The 27,385-nt window shown below is 37.0% G+C and overlaps 1 protein-coding gene across 13 annotated transcripts in view; it reads left to right on the top strand.

Moving 5' to 3' along the window:
• Nucleotides 1–27,385, top strand: part of dmd (dystrophin) — a 400,034-nt gene that overhangs the window by 145,315 nt on the left and 227,334 nt on the right. For all 13 annotated transcript variants that reach the window (XM_038282138.1, XM_038282143.1, XM_038282134.1 and 10 more), the window contains exon 2: nucleotides 7,645–7,706. In XM_038282138.1, the coding sequence (XP_038138066.1) occupies nucleotides 7,645–7,706 (62 nt within the window). The remainder of the gene's footprint in view (nucleotides 1–7,644; nucleotides 7,707–27,385) is intronic.

Genomic DNA, 27,385 nt, shown 5'->3' with positions numbered 1-27,385 from the left:
TCGGAGAATGCCGTGGTTCTTTTTGAGCCTACTACGTGTTGTTAGATAGTTTCAACTGAAGTGATTTCTTAATGTAAGAAATTTGTGGGTAATCTGATAAACTTGGTTGGTTTTTTTTGTTTGTTTTTTTACTAAAACTTCTTTTTTTAAAGACTTTTAGGTTTAATAACAGAGGGAACCTATGAGGGACACGTACAGCTCTGTGTGTAGAGGATAATTGCCTTATAGAACATTCGTGTGCTGTGTATTCTTTTCTTACATTAGAAATATATCTCTATTCTGTGTGTGAGACGTCTCGCACGTCTCGATGTGTGACCTGTTAATTAAAGGAGAAGTTTCATTATCAGCTTCATTAGCCAGTGCAAGGCCAGAGTCAACGCTCACAATTACAAACATACTCAAAGACTTCCGGTTAACTGAGCCGCTGCGATATTAACCTGATGTTGGGTTTCGAGGTGAGGGTGTAATTCCTCCTCTCTCGTAATGAGAAGCAACCCCGAGTACCTGTTAAACGGCAGAGGAGGCAACGCAACTTGTAGGAAACCTCATTTCCATCAAAGGATGACTTTGAATTTCCTTAAGACTAATCACTGCTGGCATTTTCCAATAAGAAAAAATGCATAAATTCACATCTTGATAAAAATCCTCATCACAGAAGCTTTTTGTTTGTTCTTATTGTGTTTGAGAAGTCCAATTAGGATTGCAGAAAGAAAGATTTCCAAGCTTAAGCTTTTTGCAAACCAATTAAAGTGGGGAAGTGTTTGCGAGAGCTGACATTTCTGACAAAGAATAATTTAGTAAAATTACTGTTTTTACTAAATAAGCCACATTTTCAAACAAAACAAAAATGTACAATGGCTTTTATTAACGGATGGTGAATTTAGCAAAGTATTTCTGCCATGTATGTTCTAGAAAAGACATCTGGGTTAAACATGAGGAATGGTGTTTTTTTTATGGAGGTACTGTAACTAGGACCTCTTGAAATAGGAGTATAAAGCATATAGTGCCTTCAAAAAAGGATTCCTTTGAAACAAATTTAACTCCTTACTTGACTTTTTGGGAATTCTATGTGCAGACAGAAAAAAAATGTAGTGCTTAATTGTAATGTGGAAGGAAAACTATAATTATCTCATCCAACCGATGAAAATAAATATCGATCAGATAAATAGGGTGATTTGTTTGCTTTCCCCTCAAATAAAATAATAGATGTTATGGATTTAAGATAAGATAATAGTTTTATTGTTTTCTGTTTAAAAATTGACTTGAATTATTTTCTCAGAAACTCTTGGTAAAGGCCACAGCATGATTCTGCCGACGCCATGTGTCACAGTTGGCTTAGTTTGTTTGGTGTTTTCTTTAGTGGAGATTTTGCATTAAAGCAAAAAAGTTTAGGTTTCAATATTTTAATTTATTGTGAAAATGATTGGTGCACTGTTGATTGATAAAGACAAGATGACTTTTTATTTTGGAGAGTCACAGTAAAGTGGATTTTAAAACAAACATCACTCTAAAATTTCTAATAAGCCTAAGTCTGGCAAAGTTCAAGCTAGGTGTTTTAGAAGGGCACTGTAAGGGAGTAACTCCACCTTCACCGCAAGTTTTCAACTTTTACTGAGATAAAAGGGCTAGAGTAATGAGCACGATTCGGAGGATTATCCGCTCCTACATGCAGGCTCTTCTCTGCTATCATTTCAGTCTCACAGATAATAAAAGTTGAGCTTCTGACAGACAGCTCTGGAAACTAGCTGCAATGATTCCACCAGCACCTTTCTGGCAGAGGGAGGAAAAGATTTTTAGCTTTAAAAAAAAAAAAAGACTCTTCTAAGTTGTTCTGAAAAATGTCTGAGTCCATGTCTGATAAAAGATGGTCACATTGACATTTACCCATCCGGAACAAAGTGACAAAGAACATTTTGGACTTTATCTTTCCTCTGGCTTGAACGCCATTCCAGCCTTTAAACATATTTAGTGTTTGGTGTCCTGTCATACAAGGCCTACAAAACACATTTTTTTGCCTCACAGGTTACTTTTATTTTATGAAGATATCCAGGCATAATCAAGGCAGACTCATAGCAAAGCGGACTGTTTTATCATCACCATTTTGCAACGCTGACAGGTGGTTAACCTGTGATTTACATATATAATCCTCTAAAAATTGTCTATAAAATTACATTTAATAATTGTTGGCAGGAAAAAAATTTAAATTCATATCCCCCCTTTTTCCTCTCTCCACGGTACGTATGAGAATTTGAGTGGTCTGTACATTTGTTCATTTTGGATGTAGCATTAGGCACATTACAAGTTAGTTATGGTTCGTTTAACATTGTTTCCTACAGAAAAGGTAGAAGGTTCAGAAGCAGTAATGCAAACTAGGTTGAAACACCTCTTTTAGTGGAAAATGACAATAAAAGTTGTCTAAGTTGTAAAGATTCTCAGTCCAGGTCATAGTCACTCCAAAAAAGTAAAAAAAAAAAACAACAATTTCCAAGTTTGAAGACGTTTCGCTTTCCATCCAGGAAGCTTTTTCAATTCAAGATGTCTGGATTAGTCTTGAGTTCCAAGCTTTATAGATTAGCGCAACAAAGCCTTGTTTGGCATGCAAATAGAACCAATAGAACAGGTCTGTCCCTTAGTAATGGGCATTGTTGAGGTCTTTGTTAGCTTGCAATACCAGTACTGGTTTATGCCTCTGAAAAGGCGGAGTCGTTAGGGGCCTGACTGAACAAATGAGATGTCTTGGTCCCTTGCATGGCGATGAGGATTATGATAGTGGAAAGGAATCAACTCTATGCCTTGTAGGTTTTTGGGAGCTGGAACCTGAGTCCACCCCATTTGTTTAAGGTTATTTTTCTCTATTAACATAAATTACTTCCTTTACACCCCTTTCAGACAACCTGTCTTCTTTGTCCAAAATGTGAACTTTCAGGTCCTCAAAAGAATGTCCGTTGTCCATAAGGTGTGGATGTACAGCCAGTTCTTGTCCGGAGGACGTAGCTCTCCTATGTGGTCTATGCTCTGTTTAGAAAGATTTATGAACTTATTTACTAATATTATGATGCCAGAAACAAAACTTCAAGATATGTAGAAGGTCTGCAGTCTGATTCTGTCTGTAAAATAAAAAAAAAACATGTTAATTTTAACCAGTAACTGGGAGTCATTGTCCTCTGAGAAGCACAGCTTTTCTTAACTAGTAAAGAAGAACAAACTGTTTTCTCAAACTTCTTGCATTATAATACTAACTTGTTTAAACTTACAATCTGTTGCTTTTTATTTTTTAGCTGAAAAAGCTCCATATGTCTAACAAACAGATTTTTCTGTGGCATCTCTAATTATTTTATCCAACCCATCTCCTAACTTTTACGAATCGAAGTAGCTGCTGGTTAATATTCACTGAGTGCTGCTTTGTTTCTCTCCTCCAATCATGTAGCGGCTCTCTAAGCAGTGAAATAAGGCAAATCGGGTGTCTCAAAGCGACATTTCCGATGATGTTAGATCAAATGCGGGACACGAGAGCACCGGGTGAGAGGGGAAAAAAATAAAAAAAAACAGATTCAAAACGCTGTGAATACAGACAGCTGACCCAACCTCTGTTACCTCCGCTGGCTCCCTGCTTCCGTCCACCGGGGTTCCTGGAGCTGACGGCGCGTAGTCGAAACGACTACGTGCCGCACTGTAGTCGACCTAAATCCCGGATGATTTTGAAATTCCTCCCGGACATTTTTTAGGTATGAAAAGTAGGACATGTCCGGGAAAAAGAGGACGTCTGGTCACCCTAGCTAATGTTAGCACCCCTATCAGGGTTTTGGGAGAGTGCGGTATTGTGGGCTTTTACGGTTTGAACACACCAAAAAAAAGAAAGAAAACAAGCCAATTTCACACCTAAGAGTGCCTGGCTTTTTTTTTTTACTAAATCTAAACACCAACAACCCATTGAGTTTACATTACCTTAGTTTCCTTCGGCTGTCAGAAGCTACAAGGATAATTAGCTTTTCTTTTTTGCGAAAATGCATGGAGGGAAATGTTGAAATTTGCCTTTAGAAATGTAGCACTTTGGCGTGGTGGGCCATGAAATCTTGAAACCTGTAATAGGAAATTTAGGCAGGATCGGGATGAGTCTGTAATAAAGATAACACACAGATACATACACACACTGTTTCTGCTAGAGTAAAATGTGTCGTTTTTTTCCGCCATAGAAAACAGCAAAACAAGCACATCAATCAAGGCACGGTGCTGAATACAAAATATATTGTTCCAATACAAATTATATTGTCCCCCTTACCGTGACACAAAGGATCGGAGAGCCAGTCGACCCAAGCAGGGCAGCAACACGCAGCTAGGCGTTCGTACGCAACCCTAGCAGACTCTGCCAGTGCCAACCGCCACCCGCCATTTATGCCAAACTTCAAAGGAACATGTTTTGCCCAATCAGGAAAAGTGACCGCTCCCTCTCACGCCTGGAGCATTTTACAGAAAACCAAAACATTGTGCCGGCATCCCCTGACCTCACCCAGGGTTTGTGGACAGCTGATACCAAAAACAAGTTATGCTCAGAGCATGGCACCGAGAGCTCGTAAGTACAAAAACAAATTATATCATGCTCTCAAGGACACAGAAACTTAGATAATGAGAGTGCTTAGGTAATACGAGTGCTTCATTTGTGAAAACTTATAAACCTTGTATACAAAACTTGTATGATTGTCAAAGAACATAAAATATAACACCCATATATATCAAAACATCCGTGAGAAGTTAACACACTAGCACACGCTGACTGTATTAAGACATGGTTGACCCCATTAGAGAGCTTTAGGTAGTTCTAAGCTTTGACAAAACTGGACGTACGTTGGATTCATTGTATGACCTCCCCTTTGAATTGAACTTGAGCCTTTTTAGTATTTTCATTTGGCTAGTTCCTCCTGGTACGGTTCTTCAATGTTCCATTTTTATTCCGCTTGTGGACAGTGGATCCTTCATGAATGTATTGGTCATCTATTTTTTTTTATTTAAAATTCCAAAACCAGATAAAAAAAATTTTTATTTTGGTTTTGAAATACAAAAACTAAATTTAAACTTGTTGTTCATTTCAGATAAGAACAGCTCTGCTTTTTGGTTTTTGAAACAGAAATACAGAAACACTTTGTATCGCATTTATACACTTTGTATTAGTTTTTTTTATTTAAAAATGAAAAATTTTAATGAAAAATTTGAAATGAAATTTAAATGATCAAAACATGTACTGTTATGAAGCTAATTCTTAAATCACGAGGTGGCTCTTGCCGACCATTTATTTCGTAAAGCAGGTTCTTTTAAATGATTTGTTAATTCTAGTGTTATAATCATCAAACTTTAAATTAGCAGAATAAAATGAATAACAAATATTTGAATCAAATTAAGTTCTTGTTTTATCAACAGGAGCAATGTTTTTCACCTAAAAGTTGTCTTTAATTAGGGGCTGCTTTTTTGTTTTTTCTTATATTAGAGTTTGTTTGATCTTATGACAATAAAAGCGAATACAAAAGAAATCCCGTCAGGAGGTAAGCACTTTCTGGCAGCTCCGTTTAAGCTTTGATCGCAGTTTAACACTGAAGATGCAGGTGATGATGTGCTTTAATAGCAGGTGGAAACAGAGCTGAGATTGGAGGCCTCTATGTGGTTTATTCTGTGATGCTGATACACAGCCAGTGATGCCCTGTAAGTGGGCTTCTGATTGATGTGATGAGGTTGCAATTAGCCCTGAGCAGGATTTGAAGAATCTCTAATGAAGCTGAGCGCCACTTTATGAGTCAGAAGTCAGTACTGAAGTATAGTTAAACATACACAATCATCTGACCATCCTAGCAGATATTTTTAACATTGCTTTTATATATTTCTCGGAGTTTCCCCACTGTGATGTTTTCAGTGGTGTCAAAAGTACCCACATTTGTTACTTAAGTAGAAGTATAGATACTGCAGTTTAAAAACACTCTGGTAAAAGTTGAAGTATCAACTTGACCTCTTTACTCAAGTAAAAGTGAAAAAGTATGTGCTCCAAAAACTACTTAAAGTATAAAAGTATAAAGTAACCTTAAAAAAAAAAAAAACAGCCAGATGCCGCTATATGAATATTAAAGATACATTTTTCGACTATTTCTAAAAATTCTTTGAGATAGGGCCAAGGATGAGGGAGGTCTTGTTGGTCTCCGTCTCCCGATACGCTCTCGCCTGTGTCCGACCTTTCAGACATTTCAATATCTTTTTCTGAATCCGACATTGTAGCATGGCATAGACAATTCACGTTAGCAGTTTGAAGAACACCTGCTTGCTTCTGATGATTTCCTTTAGCTAACCAATGAGTGTTTGCGTTCTATGACTCATCCAATCACACTAGTTTTCACTAGATGTGGGCGGAGCCAATGATCTGCATTCGATGGAGCACATGACGGGAAATAAATTTTTACAAACATTAAACCACAGGGAACCAATTAAAAATCAGTGGGTCTGAATAAAGAAAATACATTAAATTTTTAAATTGAAAAAAAAATAAATAAACAAATTGCCAAAAATTGCATCCTGTGTTATCTCAGAGGAGTTGACACTTATATGACTGTATTCCTATACATCCATCAGTAGTTAAAGGTCAAGGGTCAGCAAATGCTAATTCTACCTGTAAAACAATAACAGTGTAATTGTCGCTCTATGATCTTAAGCCTCATTTGGAGCTTCTAAACTGGCTTTTGAAAAACTTTGATAATTTGCTGCTAATATTACAGATTTTCTTAGAATAAAAAACTAGCAGATGTGCACAATCAAACAAAAATTAGAATGACAATTATAGAGCAATCAGTATTATAAAAAAAAAAAGCCCACACTGTTTCTGAATAGATACATTATTGTATTAGTTTAGTTCTGTTCCGTTTATGTATCTTTCCTTGAAAATATGAAATGTCCCATGCTCCTGAATGCACCATAGCTATCTGACGCTCGTGAATGCATCACACTGGTCTGTGAACGCTGTGCTGTGTAGATGCGCGTTTGATTTTCCGCTTCAGACAAAGCTTTGCAGTTTCCCGTCGGCATCACTGTTTATTGTTGTGTGTGAAAAACAAGAGACTAGAAAAAATAAATCAGCCGTACCTCGGTCAAAATCTTTGGATTTAATGTTGTTCATAACACCCATATATTTTTTAAATGAATCTTCCATATAATCACAAATGTTTTCCCCAGAAGAGGAATATTTAAACGTTTTTATATCATTAATATAACAACAAGTAGCTCCATTGGTCATAGTTTAATCCGTTTCCCTCGTTGATATGTGGTTGTACAGAGCGAGGCGCGCTCCCGCTACTGGGGATGCATATTCAGCAGGGATGCACTTTTCCGCATAAATCCGTGACCTCTGCATTAAACCGAAGCCAAAAGTAACGAGTAACGGTTGTTTTAATAATGTAAGGAATAGAAAGTACAGATACTCGTGAGAAAATGTAATAAGTAGAAGTCAGAAGTAAGAAGAAAAAATAGTAATGGAGTAAAGTATAGATACCTAAAAAATGTACTTAAGTACAGTAACGAAGTATTTGTACTTCGTTACTTGACACCTCTGGATGTTTTAGACATTTATGTTTCATCTGGTTTGAACTCTTCTTAAAATCTTTTTTCTCCCTACAGATGAAAGAGAAGACGTTCAGAAGAAGACTTTCACAAAATGGGTGAACCTACAGTTGGCTAAGGTAAGACCTGCTGCTTGTGTCTCCTAGGATAGAATTAAATGTAGTGTGTTTGATTCTTAACGTGAACCATCTAGCTAAACCGTCCACACACAATGTATGGTTTTACAAATAAGTATTTGAACACCCTGCTATTTTGCAGGTTCTCCCACTTAGGAATCATGGTTCTGAAATTGTCATCGCAGGTGCATATGCACTGTGAGAGACATAATCTTAAAAAAAAAAAAAAAAGTTTAGAAATCACAATGCATAATGTTTTATCTATTTATTAATTTGATACAGCTGTATGTAAGTATTTGAAAACCTGATAAAATTGATGTTAAGATTTGGTACAGTATCCTTTGTTTGCAATTACAGAGGTCAAATGTTTCCTGTAGTTTTTCCACCAGGTTTGCACACACTGCAGAAGGGATTTTGGCCCACTCCTCCACTTAGATCTTCTCTCGATCAGTCCGGTTTCTGGGCTGTTGCTGAGAAACACAGAGTTTGAACTCCCTTCAAAGATTCTCTATTGTGTTTAGGTCTGGACTGGCTAGGCAACGCCAGAACCTTGACATGCTTCTTAGAGAGCCACTCCTCCACAACTGCTTTGGGTCATTGACATGTTGGAAGACCCAGTCTCCTCCCATCTTCAATGCTCTAACTGAGGGAAGGAGGTTGTTCCCAGTAATCTCACAATACATGGCCCTGGTCATCCTCTTCTTAATACAGTGCGGTAGCCCTTTCCCATGTGCAGAAAAACACCCCCAAAGCATGATGCTACCACCCCCATGCTTCACAGAAGGGATGGTGTTCTTGGGACAGTACTCATTATTCTTCTTCCTCCAAACACGGTTAGAGGAATTATGACCAAAAAGTTATATTTTGGTCTCATCTGACCACATGACTTTCTCCAATGATTCCTCTGGATCATTCAAAGGAACATTGGCAAACTTAAGACAGGACTCGACATGTGCTGGTTTAAGAAGATTTCATTATTGTAAACCATAACGTCTTTGTGTATTACCCACAACAACTTTGGAACCAGTGGTCTTAGCTTTTATCAGGTCATTGACCAGCTCCTCCCATGTAGTTCTGGGCTGATTTCCCACGAGGTGAGATCTTGCATGGAGCCCCAATCTCAGAGAGATTGACAGTCATGATTAGCTTCTTCCATTTTCTAATGATTGCTCCAATAGTGGACCTTTGTTCACCAAGCTGCTTGGCAATTTCCCCGTAGCCCTTTCCAGCCTTGTGGAGGTCTACAATTTAGTCCCTAGTGTCTTTGGACAGCTCTTTGGTCTTGACCATGTTAGTAGTTGGATTGTATAGGATGGACAGGTGTTTTTATGCAGCTAACAAACTCAAACAGGTGCATCTGATTTAGGAGAATAAATGGAGTGGAGGTGGACATTTTAGTGGCAGACAAACAGGTCTTTGAGGGTCAGAATTCTAGCTGATAGACAGGTGTTCAAATACTTATTTGCAGCTGAATCATAGAAATTAATAGTTATTGTGTCTCTCACAGTAGACATGCACCTCAATGGCAATTTCAGACCACTCCATGTTTTCTAAGTGGAACAACTTGCAAAATAGCAGGGTGTTTAAATACTAATTTTTCTCACTGTTTATGCAGGTAACAAATTGTATTTTTTAATATAATGATAAATGTGTTTCTCTACATTGCTATAGAATTTATACATTTGTTTTTTATACAAAATATCTGTATATTGTCTCTTTTTTTTTGCTTTGTTAAAAAAAGGGGAGATGATTCTGCATCCTGCATTTTCATGGAAAAACATACCATTTCGTCTTCCTTCACACTTTTCTACCTCAATGCTTCAGATTTTCTAGTGAAGGCTTAATTTACTTGACTGCCTTTACCTCAGCTCTCCCACACAACAGCTTAAATCATGCCCTTATTTTTATCCAGACACTTTTTATAAACCTGTGCTTAAGATCTAGAGACTAAATTTGATTAATTTCTAATTAGTTACTAAAATCATTGAAATTTTCATTATTAGCTTACAGATTAAATCTTAAAATACTTACCAAATTGAAGCTGGTGAAGTTGTTTCAATGAGAACAAAGGGCAACAGAGCACAGGCTGCAAGGGCATACTACCAGACAATTAAGCAGTGGTTTGCAAGCAGGTTTCAGTAGCTTGCCATCCATTTAACCCAAAAAACAGGTCCACATGGCCTGAATTTGATAAACAGGACTAGAAAATCTCCTAAAACTGCAAATTAGCTTGAGATTTTACATTTACTTCCTTTTGTTTGCCCAAAAAAATCATAGCATAAGTAAGCAAATAAATGCTTTGATGGTTTTTACAATAAGAAATTCCTATTTATAAAGGTTTGTGAACCTTTCTAGGTATAAATGTATCAAGATGCAATCATGAACTATGTTAGCATCAGCTGCAAGCAACGAGTCATCAACAAGAATTTCATTCACTACTCATCAAATCCATTCATAGTTCTGTGTGCTTGACTCCAAGCACACTGACAGCTGGCATCTAAATAATATTTGCAAAATGAGCTTTGAGGCACATTAAATGGAAAAAAGCAAACCGGAATGTTGTTTGAAGTTACAGACCCAAAGCAGCTCCCTCTCTTGCTTCTATTTCCACTTCCAAGCAGTTAACTGATACTTATTGGGAAGTAGTGGTGATGCAGAGAAAGGCAGGGAAAGCCAGGCTTTACTTTGGATTGCAGTTACAGTTAATGATTTGCTCAACAAACCAGGATTTTATTAGTGTAGGCATCATTGTATGGTGTTACAATAACTTCAAGCCAAATATTTTTTATGTTTAGAAAAGCCCAGTCAACCCTGGGCACAAGAAATCCAGCCTCTATGCGATCTATTTATCCATCTTTAAGTCAGTCATACACTGTATGTTTTTTTTTTTTGCCCTTTTCAGGGCGACTTTCAAGTCGTGCAAGAATTTTTCGATCGGGAGAAGTTTCAGCCAGGTCATGAATCATGTAGTTTACAGGGGGTAACGAGGGGCGATCAGCCTCTCATGACCACCTCCCGATCAGGAATCATAAGGTCAACTTCAAACATGTTTGAAATTCAGTCGGCCGTCATCAGATCGCATCAGAACTTTGGGCCACGCAGTGTGAGAACATGCATCAATAGCTGTGAACTTTTAAACCCTGTGGTTTCGTCATACTCTTTAAGCTGTAGCTGTGTGCAAAGATTGAAAATATCGCACAGTGTGTGCCTGGCTTTAGCCTCTAGTTGCTCCTACATATGAAACATTTCCATATTAGCATGTTCAGTTTGACTTGAGTAAAACTGGCTTAATCACTTATTTTATGAGCGACAGCCGTTTTTCCTAAAAGAGGAAAACGCATCATCATAATGATATATTGTGTATTAAAAGACAGATGTGACTTAATGTTCAAGAATGGATTCACTAACTAATCTGCATCCTAACCTGTCCGCCGTCCATGAAGCAAAAATTTACAATATGTTAACTTAAAGAAATCAGAATATTGTAGGCAAAGGTACAACAACAAGTCCATTCCTAGCTCACCAGGCAAATAGATGAAACCCTGTAAGGTGCTAATTAATTATAAGTTAATTATAAGTTTGCGTACATATACAGGTATACAAATTGACAACCCAACCATTGTAAAATATCCAATAGGACTCATTGGTGCTCACCGTCCTTCTTCTAATGTTGCACCGATGCCATTTTTTGGCCCCGATACCGATATCAGATACCTGGCGGTGCAGTATCGACTGATACCATACCGGTTCCATCTGTTTGAAATTAATGTGTGTGTATATATGAAGAACTTAGATGTAAAATAATTGCAATCATGGCTTTATCAAGCTTCTGCCTCCCTTTGTGAAGCAGGAAAGGCTAATATAAACTGAATCCAGTAAAACCTTTTATTGCCTACCTAGAATGGGTGACAATAGTTGAATAAACTTTTGGCTCTCAAAATGGTATTGGTGTTATACAGTTATACAGTGGCCACAGATCCTTATTTACCCCGCAAACATGTCAAAATGTCCACTCCAGCACACACACACATATGCAAGCATTTCATGATTTTTTTTTTGTTGGGAAACTTTTTATGTATATATATGGGTGAGATGAGATCCATCCCAGCAACCGCCTTATCATTGCATCGTCGCACCTCCTTAAGGATAAATGGAAGTGTTTAACAGCTGTTCCTCTCAGGAGTGGGTACAGGGTTGTGCATGCACATTATTTTTTAAATTGGAGAGGGCGGGTCTTTTCAAAAATTTGCGAGAAAGATTCAAGATTCTTAGGGTTTCATATAACTTTTTTTAATGTACATTAAGATTTTAATCTAACTAGACATATTTTGATAGATAAGAATTTAGGACCCATAATTCAGGCAAGATAGACGGTGAAATACATAAAAAGCGTTTATTCAAACAATGATGGGACATTTCTGCAGTGGCGACAGCTGCAGCGGCTAGGGCATCGGAATCAGGAAAGTGTTTCAGAGAGAAGATAGTGACTACCATAATCTGACGGAGGATGATTATGAACACATGAGTCACTTACCTGGTTTAACAGTTTAGTCCATGCCCAGAGAACGAGGATGATTCCAGCCAGTCGACTGAAAATACAGAGGGGACGCTGCCAGAGAGTTCCAGACGCAGAAGCCTAGAAGGCTGCTAAAATGACAAGAGATCAGATCCGAGCTGACAAAGGAAGGCAGAATCCAGGCTCGGTCCACAAAATAATCCAACAGGAGTCCGAAGATAGTCTAGGCACAAAGATCAGACAGGGGCAGGCAGGCTTAAAGTTCCAAATAGAGAAACGGACCAGGATCAGGCAATCAGAACTTCACAGAAACGCTCGAGAACTCTCAACACCAAATGCTCAAAAATAATTTGGAACTGATGGCTGGGACCAAGGAATTAAACAGAAGAAGGAGCAGGTGGATCAGATGAGCAGTGATGAGAAACAGGGAGGAGCTAGACAGGTGAATGAAATGAGAAATCAGTCAGCCATCAGCCCCAAAATAATGACGTATATATGACAGGTCTTGAAAATGAAAGTTCATAGATGTTGCTGTTTTGAAAAGATGGGTAGGAAAAGGTTTATCTTTTAATACGCGAATAAAAGCAATCTACTTTTTCTAGCTTTAGATTTGATTTCGATGTGTTGGAGGCAATCGAGGCGGAGTAAATAAAAATACATGCCATACTTTCCTAATATTTAATTGTAAAACATTTTGAAAACAATACATTATTTTCCCTGCATGTATTTTTTTTTTTTTTATGTGACAAAATTTGAAAACAGGCGGTAATGTTTGAGGAATAATGTTAGTTTGCAAAAAAACTACAAACCCTAATTCTGCAGTCTTCAAACAGGCTATAATGGAAAGGGTGAAGTTGTCCATTTTCTCTGATGCAGGGCCCAGACTAAACACACACACAACATAGTTTTTATCATTATGTACTCTCTTCAATGACTCTCTGCCCTTTTCCATGTTTTGTTTCCATTTATTTTCTCCCTCTTTCAAAAGGAAATAAACAGGAGGAAAGGGTTTGTTGTTCTTAATGCCAAAAGCATCTTTCTGCTGCCTTCATCCTTTCAGGCAAGCTGTTTTCTTTGCTCTCAGAGTGACACAAAATTTGAGCATTTCCATTTATGGCACTCAGAGGTTATTCCCTACACATCCATCTTCTCTTTAAAGTCGAGTCAGTAATGCTGTGATGAAGCAGTACCAAAGGGCTGGATTTGTTTTTGGAAGAATACACAGCAATGAGTAGCATTAATATCTTAGTTAAAAGCAGCAAGTTGTGATACTGTAGCAATCTGCTCAACAGGTGCAATGGTATCAACTGTCTCAAATAGGCTCCTGTCCTCTAGCTAATAAGTGCCAAGAAGAAGAGACACAGAACACGAAGAAAATATAAGTTTGGTATTAAGTTTTAGCTTCTGAACTGTCTGAAGGAATGCAGAGGAAATGCCAAGAAAAGAGAACAAAAAAAGTACAACTAATTTGTATTTGTACTTGTAGTCATCACCCTCTGCTTATCCCTAGACATTTTGTGGGGATCGCAGTCTCAGCTTACATTTCTGTACTTCCCTCAGTCACATCCTTCAGCTCTTTGGGAGAAGCTCAAGATGTCCCAGGGTCAGGCTAGATATATACTCACTCCAGTATTTCCTGGGCCATGCCCTGCGCAACATCTAGGCTGGACGTACCTGGAATAACTCCCAAGGGTGCATCCAAAACGGATGACCATGCCACCTTGCCTCCTTTCAATGTGGAGGAGAAGCAGCTCCACTCAGTGTGTTTGCCAAATGGCTGATCCCACTTTATCTCTCAGGGAGTGCAAGGCTACCCTAATTTCAGCATCTTGTATCCTAGATCTTGTTCTTCTGGTCATGCTCTACTTATTGTGACTACAGTGGGTAGCATGGCAGACCGACCGCTAAATTGAGAGCTTTGACTTTTGGCTCAGTTTACTCTTGACCAGAACAACACCTTTGCAGTATCCATATGATGGCGACAGCAGCATTGATCTGTCTATTGATTTCCGAACAAAACAACAAATTAACTGGAATTTCATTAACAAGACACAGTAACTGCTGTTTTAAACGGAACATTTCGAGCACACCGCTGCCCTATGAAACACGTTATGTCACGCAACACAACACCTCAAATGCACTGATTTGAGCAAAGTGCAGAGCGAGGTGACTCTTAGCACGCCACGGTCAAAGTTCAGTTATGCTCACCTTTGTCTGTGGAGCACGGTCAATCAATACTGTTTCGTCAGGAAGGAAACAGAGAGAAATGGTGGAGAATGGTGCCAATCCTTGTCAGCACTGGTCTGACTTTCAGGCAAACTATCAAACTGCTCCAAACCCAATGCCAAATAGACCTGGAATTGTGAACTCTGAAAATAAAACACTGTCGTAAGCCTGAACTCCCCAAGCTGCTCCAGATTGTTAGGGTTTCATGCACCAAAGCCTATTTTTCCTTCGTTCACATTTTCTCATACAGGGGTAGTGCTAGTGATTGCTTTTTAATGTGGGACACCATAATTGCTCCTCAAACTCAGCCAGCATAGCGGCATCACCAAGTTTTGTGGCGATTGTGGTTAAGGAAGTCATGTAACCAGTTGATTGGCTGTTAAATTCGTCTTAGTCATTGTGTCCTTCGGCAATACACTTAACTCACCTTTCCTGCTGTTGATGGTTGGGGGGCTTTTGGCTCTGGTATTCTCAGACTTGACAATTTACATTTTCATTGTCAGAAACCCTAATACCCCAACCCAGTGACCACTACCACCACCCCAGGCATACAGTATATTGTCATTTGGACAGTATTTCACTCAATAACCAACAGTTCTAGAGCATCAAAATGTGAAAACAGAAAGAAAAGAGCAGTGGTCTCAAACTCAAATCCCTCAGGGCCAACATGCTGCATCTTTTAGATGTGTCTCTGCTTCAACCCACCTGTATAAGCTTATTAGTAGACCCTGAATACTGCTAGGGGGTTAGTTTAGCCGTTAGATCCAGGTGTGTACGGTAGGGGAGTGAGAGCTAAAAGTTGTAGGATACTAGTGAGTTTAAGACCCCTGCCCTGTACAGTCAAACTTTGCCATCCATTAATCTAGGAGGGGCTACAAAGACATTCCCAGGATATCCAGAAGTCCATTATCAAGGATTATTTAGATTTGAATAACATTTTCTACCAATAATAAACCATCATACTTTGACATTCTAACAAATTCACCTTGCAGAACTCCATCTTCGGCTTTACTACTGTGAGTTAGCATCAATATGTTTTGAATTAGGGATTTTCATTATCTGTAAGCTATTATTAAAATTACAAGCAGTAAAGGCTGAAAATATTCTTCATATGAGGTACATTTTTTGAAATTAGTGACAAGGATGTATACGTTTTCTTATATGTCTTTAAGATGTTGCTGAAAACAACAGTCATCTTAAAACCAATAAAATGATTAGAACAGAACGTTAGATGTGGGGTGAAGCCACAGGCGTAACTTTCTGAAGGACCTGTGTGGACATGATCCACCAACTTTGGCCTGGCGGAGACAGTCCCCACCAATAATTTCCACTTTTCCCCCTTTCTGCTGGTTAACTGCTGGTCTTCAGAGCTTTTTAAATCTTTTTTTTTTTTTTTTTTTTTTTTTTTTTTTTTTTTTTTTACTCTCTCCCGAGCCCCGCCTATCAGTGTAACATCATCGGATCAGTCGCTTTGAGACGTATTTTCTGCAGTCCCTATTCACTGCTTTACATAGTAGCTACATGGTTGGAGGAAAGACACACAGAAGCACTCTGTGAATTTAAACAGCGGCAGCTACTTCTATATATATTTAAATAAAATTTAGGAGACGAGTTGGTTAAACAAATTGGAGATGCCACCAAAAAATCTGTTCCTCAGACATACGGAGCTTTTACAGTTAAAAATGGCTACAGATTTTAAGTTTATTCAGGTTAGTATCGTGATGCAAGAAGCTTAAGAAAACATAGTTTAAATTTTCTGTTCTTCTTTACTAGTAAAAAAGGCTGGACTTCTCAGAGGACCATACTCCAATTTAAAGGTTAAAATTAACACATATCTGTTATTTTCTGATTAAACAGAAAGAATCAGACTGCAGAGCTTCTAGATATCTGGAAAGTTATTTCTCTGGCATCATTATAATAGTAGAGAGGCTCTTAAATCTGTTTTTAAGCAGAGCACAGAGACACAAGCAGGGACAGCTGCAGGTTTAAAGGTGAAACAGATTTACTGGGATATGCAACATGCAATAAATTATATCTCCAAGTTTACTTGAAAGTTAACAAGAAAAAAATATGCTATTCTATAATTAAATTCGAAATATCTTTCTAGTCTTTTGTAATTAATCAAGACTCAGAAATAGCTGTGCCAGCCAACCCTTGAGACATCCAGACTCGCGGGACATACTTAAAAATCAAAATGGAAGATACCTACATAAATTAAAGCACAAATAATAGAGTAAAAATCAGTAAATAAGTGATTTTTGAATTATAATGTTCATGGCTGTCAATGATATATGGGACAAATTTCTAAATTTGATTTTGCTGCCGGTGAAATGGGATCATCACTGATTTATCACAGCTTAAAGGGAATCCGTCCGTCCGTCCGTCCGTGTCCATGCTAGGGATGCATGATATATTGCTGTTGGCATCGGATATCAGCTGTTCTTCGTCTTTTTACATTGTTTTTGAGCCCTTTATAAATAATGCACTAAAAGGCATCTGTCTATCTACCTATATAGTATAATTATAATATAAATAATAATAAAAATATCAGTGTATTGTGCTACTCATGTTCTGAACAAGGAAATAATTCAATAAATATATGTTTGAGCTCATTTTTGGAAAATACTAACCCTATTGAAAGTGTTTGGGTCTATCAGCCATCACTCAAGTGTCCCTCTAACTTTCATCACAAAGATACACCCTTGGGTGAAGCACCTGGTCCAGAGGGCTTAGTCCTGTAGGCAGCTGTCCAAGAGTTTCTTTCCAACCCATAGACCTGTGCCGAATGCCCCCACACAACCACTTTAAACACATTTTCTGTCAGCTGACTTTGAAATAAAGGCCACTAGGACCAAAGACCAGATAGTTGTTTTTCTTTTAAAACAACAAAATATGGTTTCTTAGATCAGTGGCCCCAAAACTGTTTTGCCCCACTGAGTGGTTTAATGTTGGACATTATTTTCACAGATGAATCTGCAGCAGATAAAACCCAAATAAATTGAGCCCAAAAGTAAAAACAATGTTATTTTCTCTAATATTAATAGTAGGATGATAATACTTTCTGGAATCGTCAGCGAACCATTGGCCCTTCACAAAGAAACTTTCTAAAGACGTTTGCTTATTACAAATTTTTTGCTACTTTAGCTCTATGGTGTCGTTACTTATAGAAGTCAACAGTGAGCCATACAGTAGATGGATGTAATTGAGAGAATTTGTTGATTTTTTTTAAAACAAATCCCCATTCAGATTCGGATAATAAATAATTCTGTAATTAGCCTGGTGACGAATGATAGACGGACTGGTACCAGCCAGGGGAACTCTGTGTTGGAGTACTTCTTACTAGTAGTATTGCTTTAAAAAGTACTCCCTAAACATTCGTACTACAGTTATATGGAACCTTTCTCTGCAGAAAATCTCTGAATTGTGTGTCCAAAGCAGACATCCAGTTGCATTAGTCCCATCACTATTTTCAAAGTTGATTACTAGGTTTTTTGAGGTGTGCCGTTGCCACGGTGATTGAGATTTATGAGCATGTGTGCCCATTTTGGCTTGTGTGCCTGTTGGTTTGCATTTAAATGTTCATGAAGGCAGCTTATTTGCTTTATCCTTCTTTTTCTTTCATTTATTCTCTCCCCTCCAAGCCTTAATTTGTCACATTGTTCTTTAACCTCTATCAGTGGTTTAATCAAATCTTTTTTTCTTTGTCCATATCTTAATCTCTTCATTAGATCTCTTCTGTTCCTTTTTCCTCACTTGCTTTTAGATCTGCTTTCTCCATGTGCTAAGCTCTCTTAGGTTGAATTGTCCTGTGAAATAAGAAACTGTAGGAGAGAAATGTGAAGATTAAGAAAATCCTAAATGATCATCCCAATTTAATTAACTAGATTATTCCCCATATCCAAACTGGGACTTTGTATATGTTGAATCCAAAGTAGATGGTTAATCCAGCCGTGAGGAATACTACGGATATTCTTATCCATTGCCATATGGTGATTGAATAAGAGTCCTGATGAAGGCATTTTTTAAATATTGCTGCCAAAAGAGACTCTGTAAGTGTGCATGCTAGAAAAGCCACAAATTGTGGAACCATTATGGAATAAAGTTGTTATTTTTGTGTGCTTGAAAAAGGATTTGGTTTATGTTAATGTCTTGAAATTCTTAATTTCCTGTCTTATGTGATCAGTTCCCACAACTTTTGTCCACACAGTGTTTAATAGAGATGATGGAATATAAAATGACTTCAGAGATTATCTGGGGGAAATATGGAGCAAATTTTGTTGCATTATTTTGCAAACAAGCATGTTTTGTAAAGATACATTTAAAGAAAAAAATTAAATCCAGAAATACAATTCATTTTTTTATTTAAAAAGAAAAAGGTTGTGGGATTAACGTTTACCATTTTCTTAGGTTTCTTTTTTTTTTTTTTTCAAAAAAATTTTTTCTTCAGTTTTTTTCACAGTTTTTATGTATTTGTGTTTTCATTTCTTTTAATGTTAATTCGTAAATCACATTCTCTCTACTTCAAGATCAATGTGAATGCTTGTTCTTCATCCATTATATTGTCCATGTCGACCAATAGAAATGCTCATTGCTTCTTACTACACTGGAAATCTCAAAAGGAGAATATTATCTAAAAAAAAACACACACAATTTGAAAAGAATGCAATTCTTAAACCTCATAAGAAAAAAAAAAAAAAAACAGTTGCTAAGTTATTTGCTTTTTCATTTGGGTATGCAAAATAGGCGAGGATTACCCAAAATGAGGTGGATGTTAAGAGGTTAACACTGAAAGACTTTAACTTGCAATAAAATAAAATGGGTTTATTTCCTGGCTCAGTCGTTGAGCTACCTGTAGCTGTTTGGGATCACCGGCATAGTTAAACTACCTTTCTACCTCGTATTGACCTCCACATTCACTTCTAGTCAATAAATGGACTAATAATAATAAATAATAATAAATGTAATTTTCTGTAAGAATTCTTTTAGCTCAGATGTCCTGTGGATGTATTAGTTTTTAGAAAAACAATTGTCGATATGACCTTTAACGATAGACTCCTTACACCTTAAAGAGTTTAGGATGGTCTAGTCGAAATACAGACTTTGACTGAAAAGCCTGTAATCCAGTTATTGAAGCTTCAAAACACAGACTCCCTTTGGAAGAGAAAAAAAGGTAAATCCATAAACAAGTAAAACTTTTCAAAAATATCCAATAATTCACATTTTCCAGCTTATTAAAGTGAAAATTAACTTGAGGAATTCCCGATCTTGGATGATCTTGAATCTCTGGTCTCTTTACAGGGGGTGGAGTGAACGAAACTGACCTACTCAGAGTCTGAACAAAACAAATCCTGTCCAATAAAAAGTAACATGCAGCTGAGTAACGGGCTGCAGGGTGGCCAGCCAGGAATGTTAAACCCAACCTCTGATTGGCTGCTTTATATAACACTAGCTCACCAAGTTATGCATCCATCTAGCACATCAGCATCCTGAGGTTTAGGGCTTATAAACAGCTTTACCGTTGTTCTTCCCTTCCTTTTAAAATATTCTCACCATCCATTCAGAGTGATGTCCTCTGAGCATGGCGACAGAGACAGATAGAAAGGAGGGATGCCCTCATTTATCTAGACTCGGCTGAGAATGATTGGTTTAGACAGCAGGTGGCACAAAGTAGCGCAAGAGGGGAGGAAAAAAGGGCACAGAAGTGTAAATGAGTATTAGAGGGAAGTAAAAAGAGTAAAAAGGTTAGAGAGTGAAGGAAGGTTTACAGGAGGGGGCTTTTATTAGAGCCTGAGAGTTTGTCACTTTTAGTTTTTTAATATGCAAATTCAACTATTTTTTTGTTACTTTTTTAGCAATTAGCTATTGCTTTACATAAGAAACTGGCTGCATTTTTTTTTCTTGAAGTATGAAATGGATTTAAAATTTGTTAACCGATTTCCAGGGATAAACGTCCATCTATGCCAAATCCTGTTCTTGCATAGAGTCCTCAGAGAGCGCCCCCTGTGGGGCTGTTCTCTTCCTCCTGCTTCTGCATTCCTGTCATGGTTCCATTGACTTTGTGCCTTTTCCGGTCTTCCATTTCAGTGGACATGTAGGTGTTTCAGAGCGGCTGCCTCCAACACCTAAAGTACATTCGGCGCTATGTTTCTTTAATACAGCGTGTCTGTGTTTTAGTGTGCAGGGCCTTGTAAGGGCGATCTTCCACCCTGTAGGGTTTTTTTCATGCTTGTCAGGCACAAACTTTAATGCCTTTTCTTTCTTTGGGGAAGGATAGAGCAAAGAAAGGTTGTAGAGCTATTAGGTGGAAAGAAAAGGAAACATGGTTTTCCTAATTTGACATTTTTGCTCGATCTTTGAGGGGGAAAAAAGCTCAAAATAAGATTGAATGAAGCTAATCTGGAACATTGAGTATACTTTAAAATCATTGCTGAATGCATTCAGAGCTCTGACTGGACCTTACTGGCGGATAAAATAACTAATCCTGGCTGTTTCACTCAGATTTTTGCCCTTCTGCACCTATATTCCTACTCAAATGGTTCAGGAGTACAAATATTTACATACTATTACGTATTCCACACTAACATTTAAAGCACAAGTGAAGAAAGTGTGAAAATAAAATTCAGTCGTACAATCTTTCAGAGGAGTTTGAAATAATTTAACATCTAAAGCTGCAGAGATATACCTCAGTGCCATGGTTTTATCGCACCACAGTTTGACTAGTTGGAAACAAACCTATAAAGCTATACTAACACCTTTTGAAAGCTTGTATTTGAAAAACACTTAAGACAGAAACAAAACTCTGTTCAAATATGTTCATTTTTAATAAAATTTTCTGATAGAATATGGTGAAATTTTTATGATTTTTAAAATTCTCAGTAGAATGGCTATCACCTTGCTTGGCAATACGTCCATTTGAGAAACCGAATGGGCACCAGAGCAGAGGAGATGGTAGCATTACCGTTTAGAAAAAGTCGTTTCTAAGCAGATTTTTTTTCTCCTGTATGAGCCTCTCACACCTGGAACATTGTCCCTACAAATCCTAGGAATGTCTCGTCTCTTAAAGCGTTTCAAAGAAATGGTTTCTGTACAATAACATTTGCACACATAGATTACCTTAGTGTTTTACAAACATTCTATTATCCTCAAAAATGTTTGTTTCTAACTAGGGCTGCAACTAACAACTATTTTTGCAAATCGATTAATCTGTAGATTAATTTCTCTATTAATTTACTAATAATCGGATAGCCAAAGGCTCCTTTAAAAATGTTTTAAGAAAGTAAACTAGGTGAAACTAAAACTTTTCAACTTGAGGAATTTATGGATAGAGCATTTTGACAGATGGGAAAAAAATCTTAAATGCAAAATGTTTATTTATTTTATATATTTTTTACAATTTTGAAATATCATTCCTTTAAGTTAGTTTGCTCTGTCAGCTAAAGTCATGTTTTCTCTATGCCCCAATTAACGATTAATCAATTACTAAATTAATTGACAATTTAAAAATTAATTAAGTTTAATTGTTTCAGCCCTATTTCTAACACTTTAAATGTTATTCCTATTGCCTGTTTTTGATGGTCCTCTGTGTTTGAACTTCTTGTGTTTGTTATACGTTTCTGTAACGGGAGTCCAGATGAAAAGTAGCCTTAATATAGGGTGACAAGATGTCCCGATTTATAAACACAGCGTCTGTCCCGCATTGTACCTCATAATGATCCCAGTTGTCCCATATTTTAGAGCAACCTTAGCTACATCTGGGATACTTAATATGCATCATCTTGCCTTAAAGCAGTTCTAAGGAACTTTCAGTGTTGGTCAATTTTAGCTTCGTCCGTCAGACCAAAGCTGTACTGTTTTGCCAGGAGGAAGACGGCATTTCCCATGAAGAGCAGCACATAGCGTGCAAAGATCCTGGTCGCCTGTAGTTGGATTGAACTACATTCATTTTACCGATAGCTGTGTTTAAGATGCATAGCTATGAGGAGAAGAATCTAACTGTGGTGAAAAAATGCCAGATGACGATGTTAAAAATAAAAAACATTTAGCTTTTTGTACCAAAATCCTGCACTGCCTCCCCACACCGTTGTAGGAAATCTTCAATTTCTTATCAATTTCTTGCATTGGAATAGCCTTAATTTCTAAGAACAAGAATAGACTGTGGAGTTTCAGATGAAAGTTCTCTTTTTCTGGCCATTTTAAGCGTTTAATTGACCCCACAAATGTGATGCTCCAGAAACTCAATCTGCTCAAAGGAAGGTCAGTTTTGTAGCTTCTGTAACGAGCTAAACTGTTTTCAGATGTGTGAACATGATTGCACAAGGGTTTTCTAATCATCAATTAGCCTTCTGAGCCAATGAGCAAACACATTGTACCATTAGAACACTGTTACTGGAAATGGGCCTCTTTACAGCTATGTAAATATTGCACCAAAAACCAGACATTTGCAGCCAGAATAGTCATTTACCACATTAGCAATGTATAGAGTGTATTTAAGTAAGTAGTAAGTTAAGACTAGTCTAAAGTTATGTTCATCGAAAAATACAGTACTTTTCCTTCAAAAATAAGGACATTTCAATGTGACCCCAAACTTTTGAATAGTAGTATATGTTTCTTAATTTTACAGTAAACAAATGTATAGATCTCAGCAGGAAGGCGCAAATTGCACTAATAGTCTCTAACGGACTTTTATTCATATCTACTTCCGACTTTATAAGGAATGGGGAAAGGGGGAAGTGACGTATGCTGTAAAGCAGTCTGCCTATTTATAGTCGTTTTGTGTGGAAGGATTACTGCCACCCTCCCCAAAGCAGCACCGTCGAAACTGATACAGACCCCCTCGGGCCATGACAGAGGTGTCAATCCACCTAAGTTGTAAGTTGATGTATGCTGTAATCATGGAAGTTTTAAAAATATCTCATGAAGGTATATGCTTGTAAAAAAGACCAAAAACTGTTTGATTATGATAATATAATATACAGTAAGGTTCCCGATAGTGTTTCCAGTCATGTTTAAGCCTAAATAGAATAGAAACACCATGTGAGATGAGCAGACATAAAGGCTGCGCTGCAACGCCTCTTTTTGCATTTTATACTATAAGATTAGCTATTGTGATTGAGTCAATGTCCCTGATGCTGCCTGCCTGCTAAACCAGTCTAATCTACACCCCCCCACATATTCAAAAGAATCTTCCCCATAGCTTCAGAGCATCAAAGAAAAAAGACATTTCTGTTTCTATCAAGTGAAAAGCAGGGAAACTTAAAATTTGGGAAAACTAAGCATAATATTTCTTTAACTAATCAATAATCCAGTAGTCTGTCGGTCTGTCTGTCCCATAAAGATAAAGAACAGGTTGTGGTTGGGAGTTAATTTGAAGGCTCATGCAGCATCAGCCTCTTTTTTTATTTTTTTTTTTTCTTATATGCAATACCAATCTTCTGTGTTTGCTTAAAAAGCCTTTGGTAATATTTATGAATCTACAGTTTCCACTGAAAAGGATAAGTTCCTGTAATTAAAACGTCCAAAATCATTGTGAAATGTTTTTTTCACTCAAAAGAAACTCAAGAATCAAAAGCTGATTTAATAGCTGTAGGATTGTAGGGTAAGTAAATGTTTATCAAACCGTACCGAGCGAGCGAGCATCGAGCGTCGTTCTTAAGCAATAGCCAGAAGGAAAATGTTTGGAGAATGTACCACCAGAGAAAAAAGGATTTCCTTTTATTTCTATTTAGTTAAACCTCATCACACTGAAGCACGGTGTATCCACTTTAATACCTTTCAGGAATCTCTGTGGTTCTGGTATATTCTGAGGACAAATCAACTAGAACAGATTTTTTTTTTCCCCTTCTCCCTCTTCTCTGCATGCTTTTGTAAATAAGCTGTGTAATCATAATGTACCCTGCAGCAATGCTTTCCGCTGGTAATTTAACAAATCAGACTGAGTTCTGCAACCGCCTTTTTTTTTTTTCTGCACAGACTATCTTCACGCTGTGAATATGTAATTTAGCTGTTATGCAAAGCTTTACAAACCTATGTGAAACTTGTGCTTAAGCTCCAAAGTCATTTAATCTTTGAAAACGTGTGTTAGGGAGGCAGTGAGAACCTTTGACTCGTACTATCAGGTATTGCACAATGTCTTCTGCTCATGCAAAGAAAGAAACCTGCCTAAATAGCATAATTTTTAAAATAACTGTTGCCATTGTTTTTTGGTTTTGTTTTTTAATTCAATTTAATTAAATAAATGATTGTTGAGTTTCACTTTGACAGAATCTGCAGCCGTGAGTCAAATAATGTTAATGATTTCCTTTGCTTTCACAGTGCAGATTGCTGATGAGGAACCGCAGCGCAGCTCATCCAATAGATCTAATAGATTTAAATATTGTAACCAAAGTTATAGTTATATTTAGTGTGTCTGAATTCTGCTCTAAATATCCTGGAAAAGAAGTGGCCATGACAGATTCACATAGGAGAGTATTAACCACGCCCACCAAAAAGCATCATAAAACATCATAAAAACACTTTCTACCATAATGAGTGACCATGTGAAGAGAAGCTAGGTGGAATAAAGTTTTTTTTTTAAGGGAGCTAATCTAAAAAAGTGATGGCAACTGATCTCATTTTTTTTTAGCTTATCTCTAAGTTGAGCTTTTCAGATGTGGGATGTTTCACACTTTGCACATGCCCTTAAGAAAAGAGATTTACTGCCAGAAGTACCGTAATAGGATGATTAACATGAAAAGGGCTTAAAAAGCATGCGGTGAAAACTTTAAAATTGAAAATGGTGAAATAAACTGCTTTTAAATTAAATTTGTTTCAGAAATTCTACAATTGTCTAGAATTCCAATCTGTCCGTCTAGCCTTCATGTTAATGTTGTCATGACCTGTCATGAGTTTGTTGACCTGCATAAGGAAGGCCGATAGCAGCACACCATCACTGGATGGAGTGTCAATTACTTCTCTTTATATGATCTACTTTTTACCTTCTAGATTCCATTCTTGTTTGCCAGAGTCTTTCAGTTTCTGGATCATTTATGCTCTACAGACTTTATTTTATTTATTTTTTATTTTAAAAAATGCTGAAAAAACACTTTCACCATCGCAGTGTTAGATAGTAAATGCAATGTGATAATTTTTTACAAACATAAACTACAAACTACATCTTCCCGCTGCTTTCTGTTGTCCTATTCCTCTTCGTTGCCAGTAGTAACGCCTGGATGTGGATAATATGAGGCAAAAAAGGTGTTTCCATTGAAGTTTTTCTAAAAACACCACTTTAGATAGGGCTGTGAAGAAACTGCAAAAATGTTTGTATTAAAAAACATGTTTGTTGTTTGTTTGTTTTTCCTCAAGATCTACACATTAATAGTTTTAGGCATTACAATCGGCTAAAGTAGGAATGCTATGGAAGCCCGTCTCTGCCACATGAAAAAAAAAAAAAGCCAAATCATAATCATCTCGTAATTATGACTTTGAAAGTCAAAAATATAACTCTGTATGTCTTTATTCCGACTGAAAGTCCAGGGCGTTGTCGTGGGAAAAAAATATTCAACTATTCACCCAAGTTAAATAAACGGAGATCGATGGATTTCACTCAGTCGTTACATTTATTCACATCTTTGCAAAGAGCAGCGTTAATTTCCCCTTACTTACAACAATGGAAAAGTAGTTAGAGTCAAAACAAATTACAGACACTATGGTTAAACAGTAACATGTTATGAATAAACCTTGAGAAAGAATCTGATTTGTTATGGGAAGAAGCTATGACTGGTCTACAAACACCATTTGAATAGCTGTGCATTACTGTAACTTAACACATTTAACTCCTGCTTTGTTTTGAAAGCAGGTTAGGGGGAAGAATGAGCAACAGAAACTAAAAACTCTCCTTATTTTGCAGTTTAACCCTAATTATTCACTCATTTCTATTTTTCTATTTTCCCAAGACAAAAAATAAAATTATAATTTCTCAAATTGGACAACATACAATAGTTAGATTGGATCCACAACTACAGACAACATATAAGACAAACACAACACAAATGGCCATAATATAAATGATTAAACTTTCCAATTGTTGCATGCAAACCTTCATGTTTGCATGCAACAGCGTTATACTAAATATGTCCAAAGGCAACAACTAGATGCTGATTTTGGTTCAAATCCCAGCTAGATCGGATTTTATAGTCATTGGCATATAATCTGTATACTACGGTAAGAACGTGTAATCTAGAATCACTAGAGTCCCAAATTTTCTACCCTAAACATTAAATGCACAACTGTTGTTCTAGGAGCCTTCCAAGAATTGGAAGTATTGGACATAAAAAATAATGAAATAAAAATATGAAAAAAAGCAAGGAGAATGAAAACTAACATGTAAAAGCTGTCTTTAAAAAATCTTTCAAAAGACAAAGAACAATGAATAAATCAAACAAAAGCTGCCAGGGCTGTTTTTTTTATTTATTGCATCTCTCTCGAATATTGCTGAGATATTATAATGGATTTCTCATCCTTTATGGTTTTTGTATGTATTGAAAAAAGTTTTACTCATTCAGCACAATTTAAGCGAATCATTCTTTCAATCAGCTGAATAAACAATATAAACTCTAGAGATGAAACTGTTGTGCTATCTTTGTATATTTCTTCAAATAAAGCCTTGCCCACCTGCTTTATGGGAGGAAGTTTCTTTAATAGAGAAATAAAATTTATCTTTTAAAGATGCTTTTTTAATTTGGAGATGTCAGCTAAAAGTTGCAAGATACTTTAGACACTAAATTTTTCTTTTACTGCATTTCCTCTTTTAAAGGAGATCTAAATGATCTCAGTAAAATGTTTATCCTGCCTTTTCAGTGAGGGTTTTGATCAAATTTAGGAGTTTAATTAGCTTCAAATAATACAGGAAAGATAAAGGATGTTTTGATTAACCATTCTGCAATAACTTATTGGTTCATAT

This window comes from Cyprinodon tularosa, unplaced genomic scaffold, assembly GCF_016077235.1.
Source record: "Cyprinodon tularosa strain WSP-4 unplaced genomic scaffold, ASM1607723v1 ctg18, whole genome shotgun sequence".
In the NCBI taxonomy this organism is placed as follows: domain Eukaryota; kingdom Metazoa; phylum Chordata; class Actinopteri; order Cyprinodontiformes; family Cyprinodontidae; genus Cyprinodon; species Cyprinodon tularosa.
This window is presented reverse-complemented; position numbering and strand designations above follow the sequence as displayed.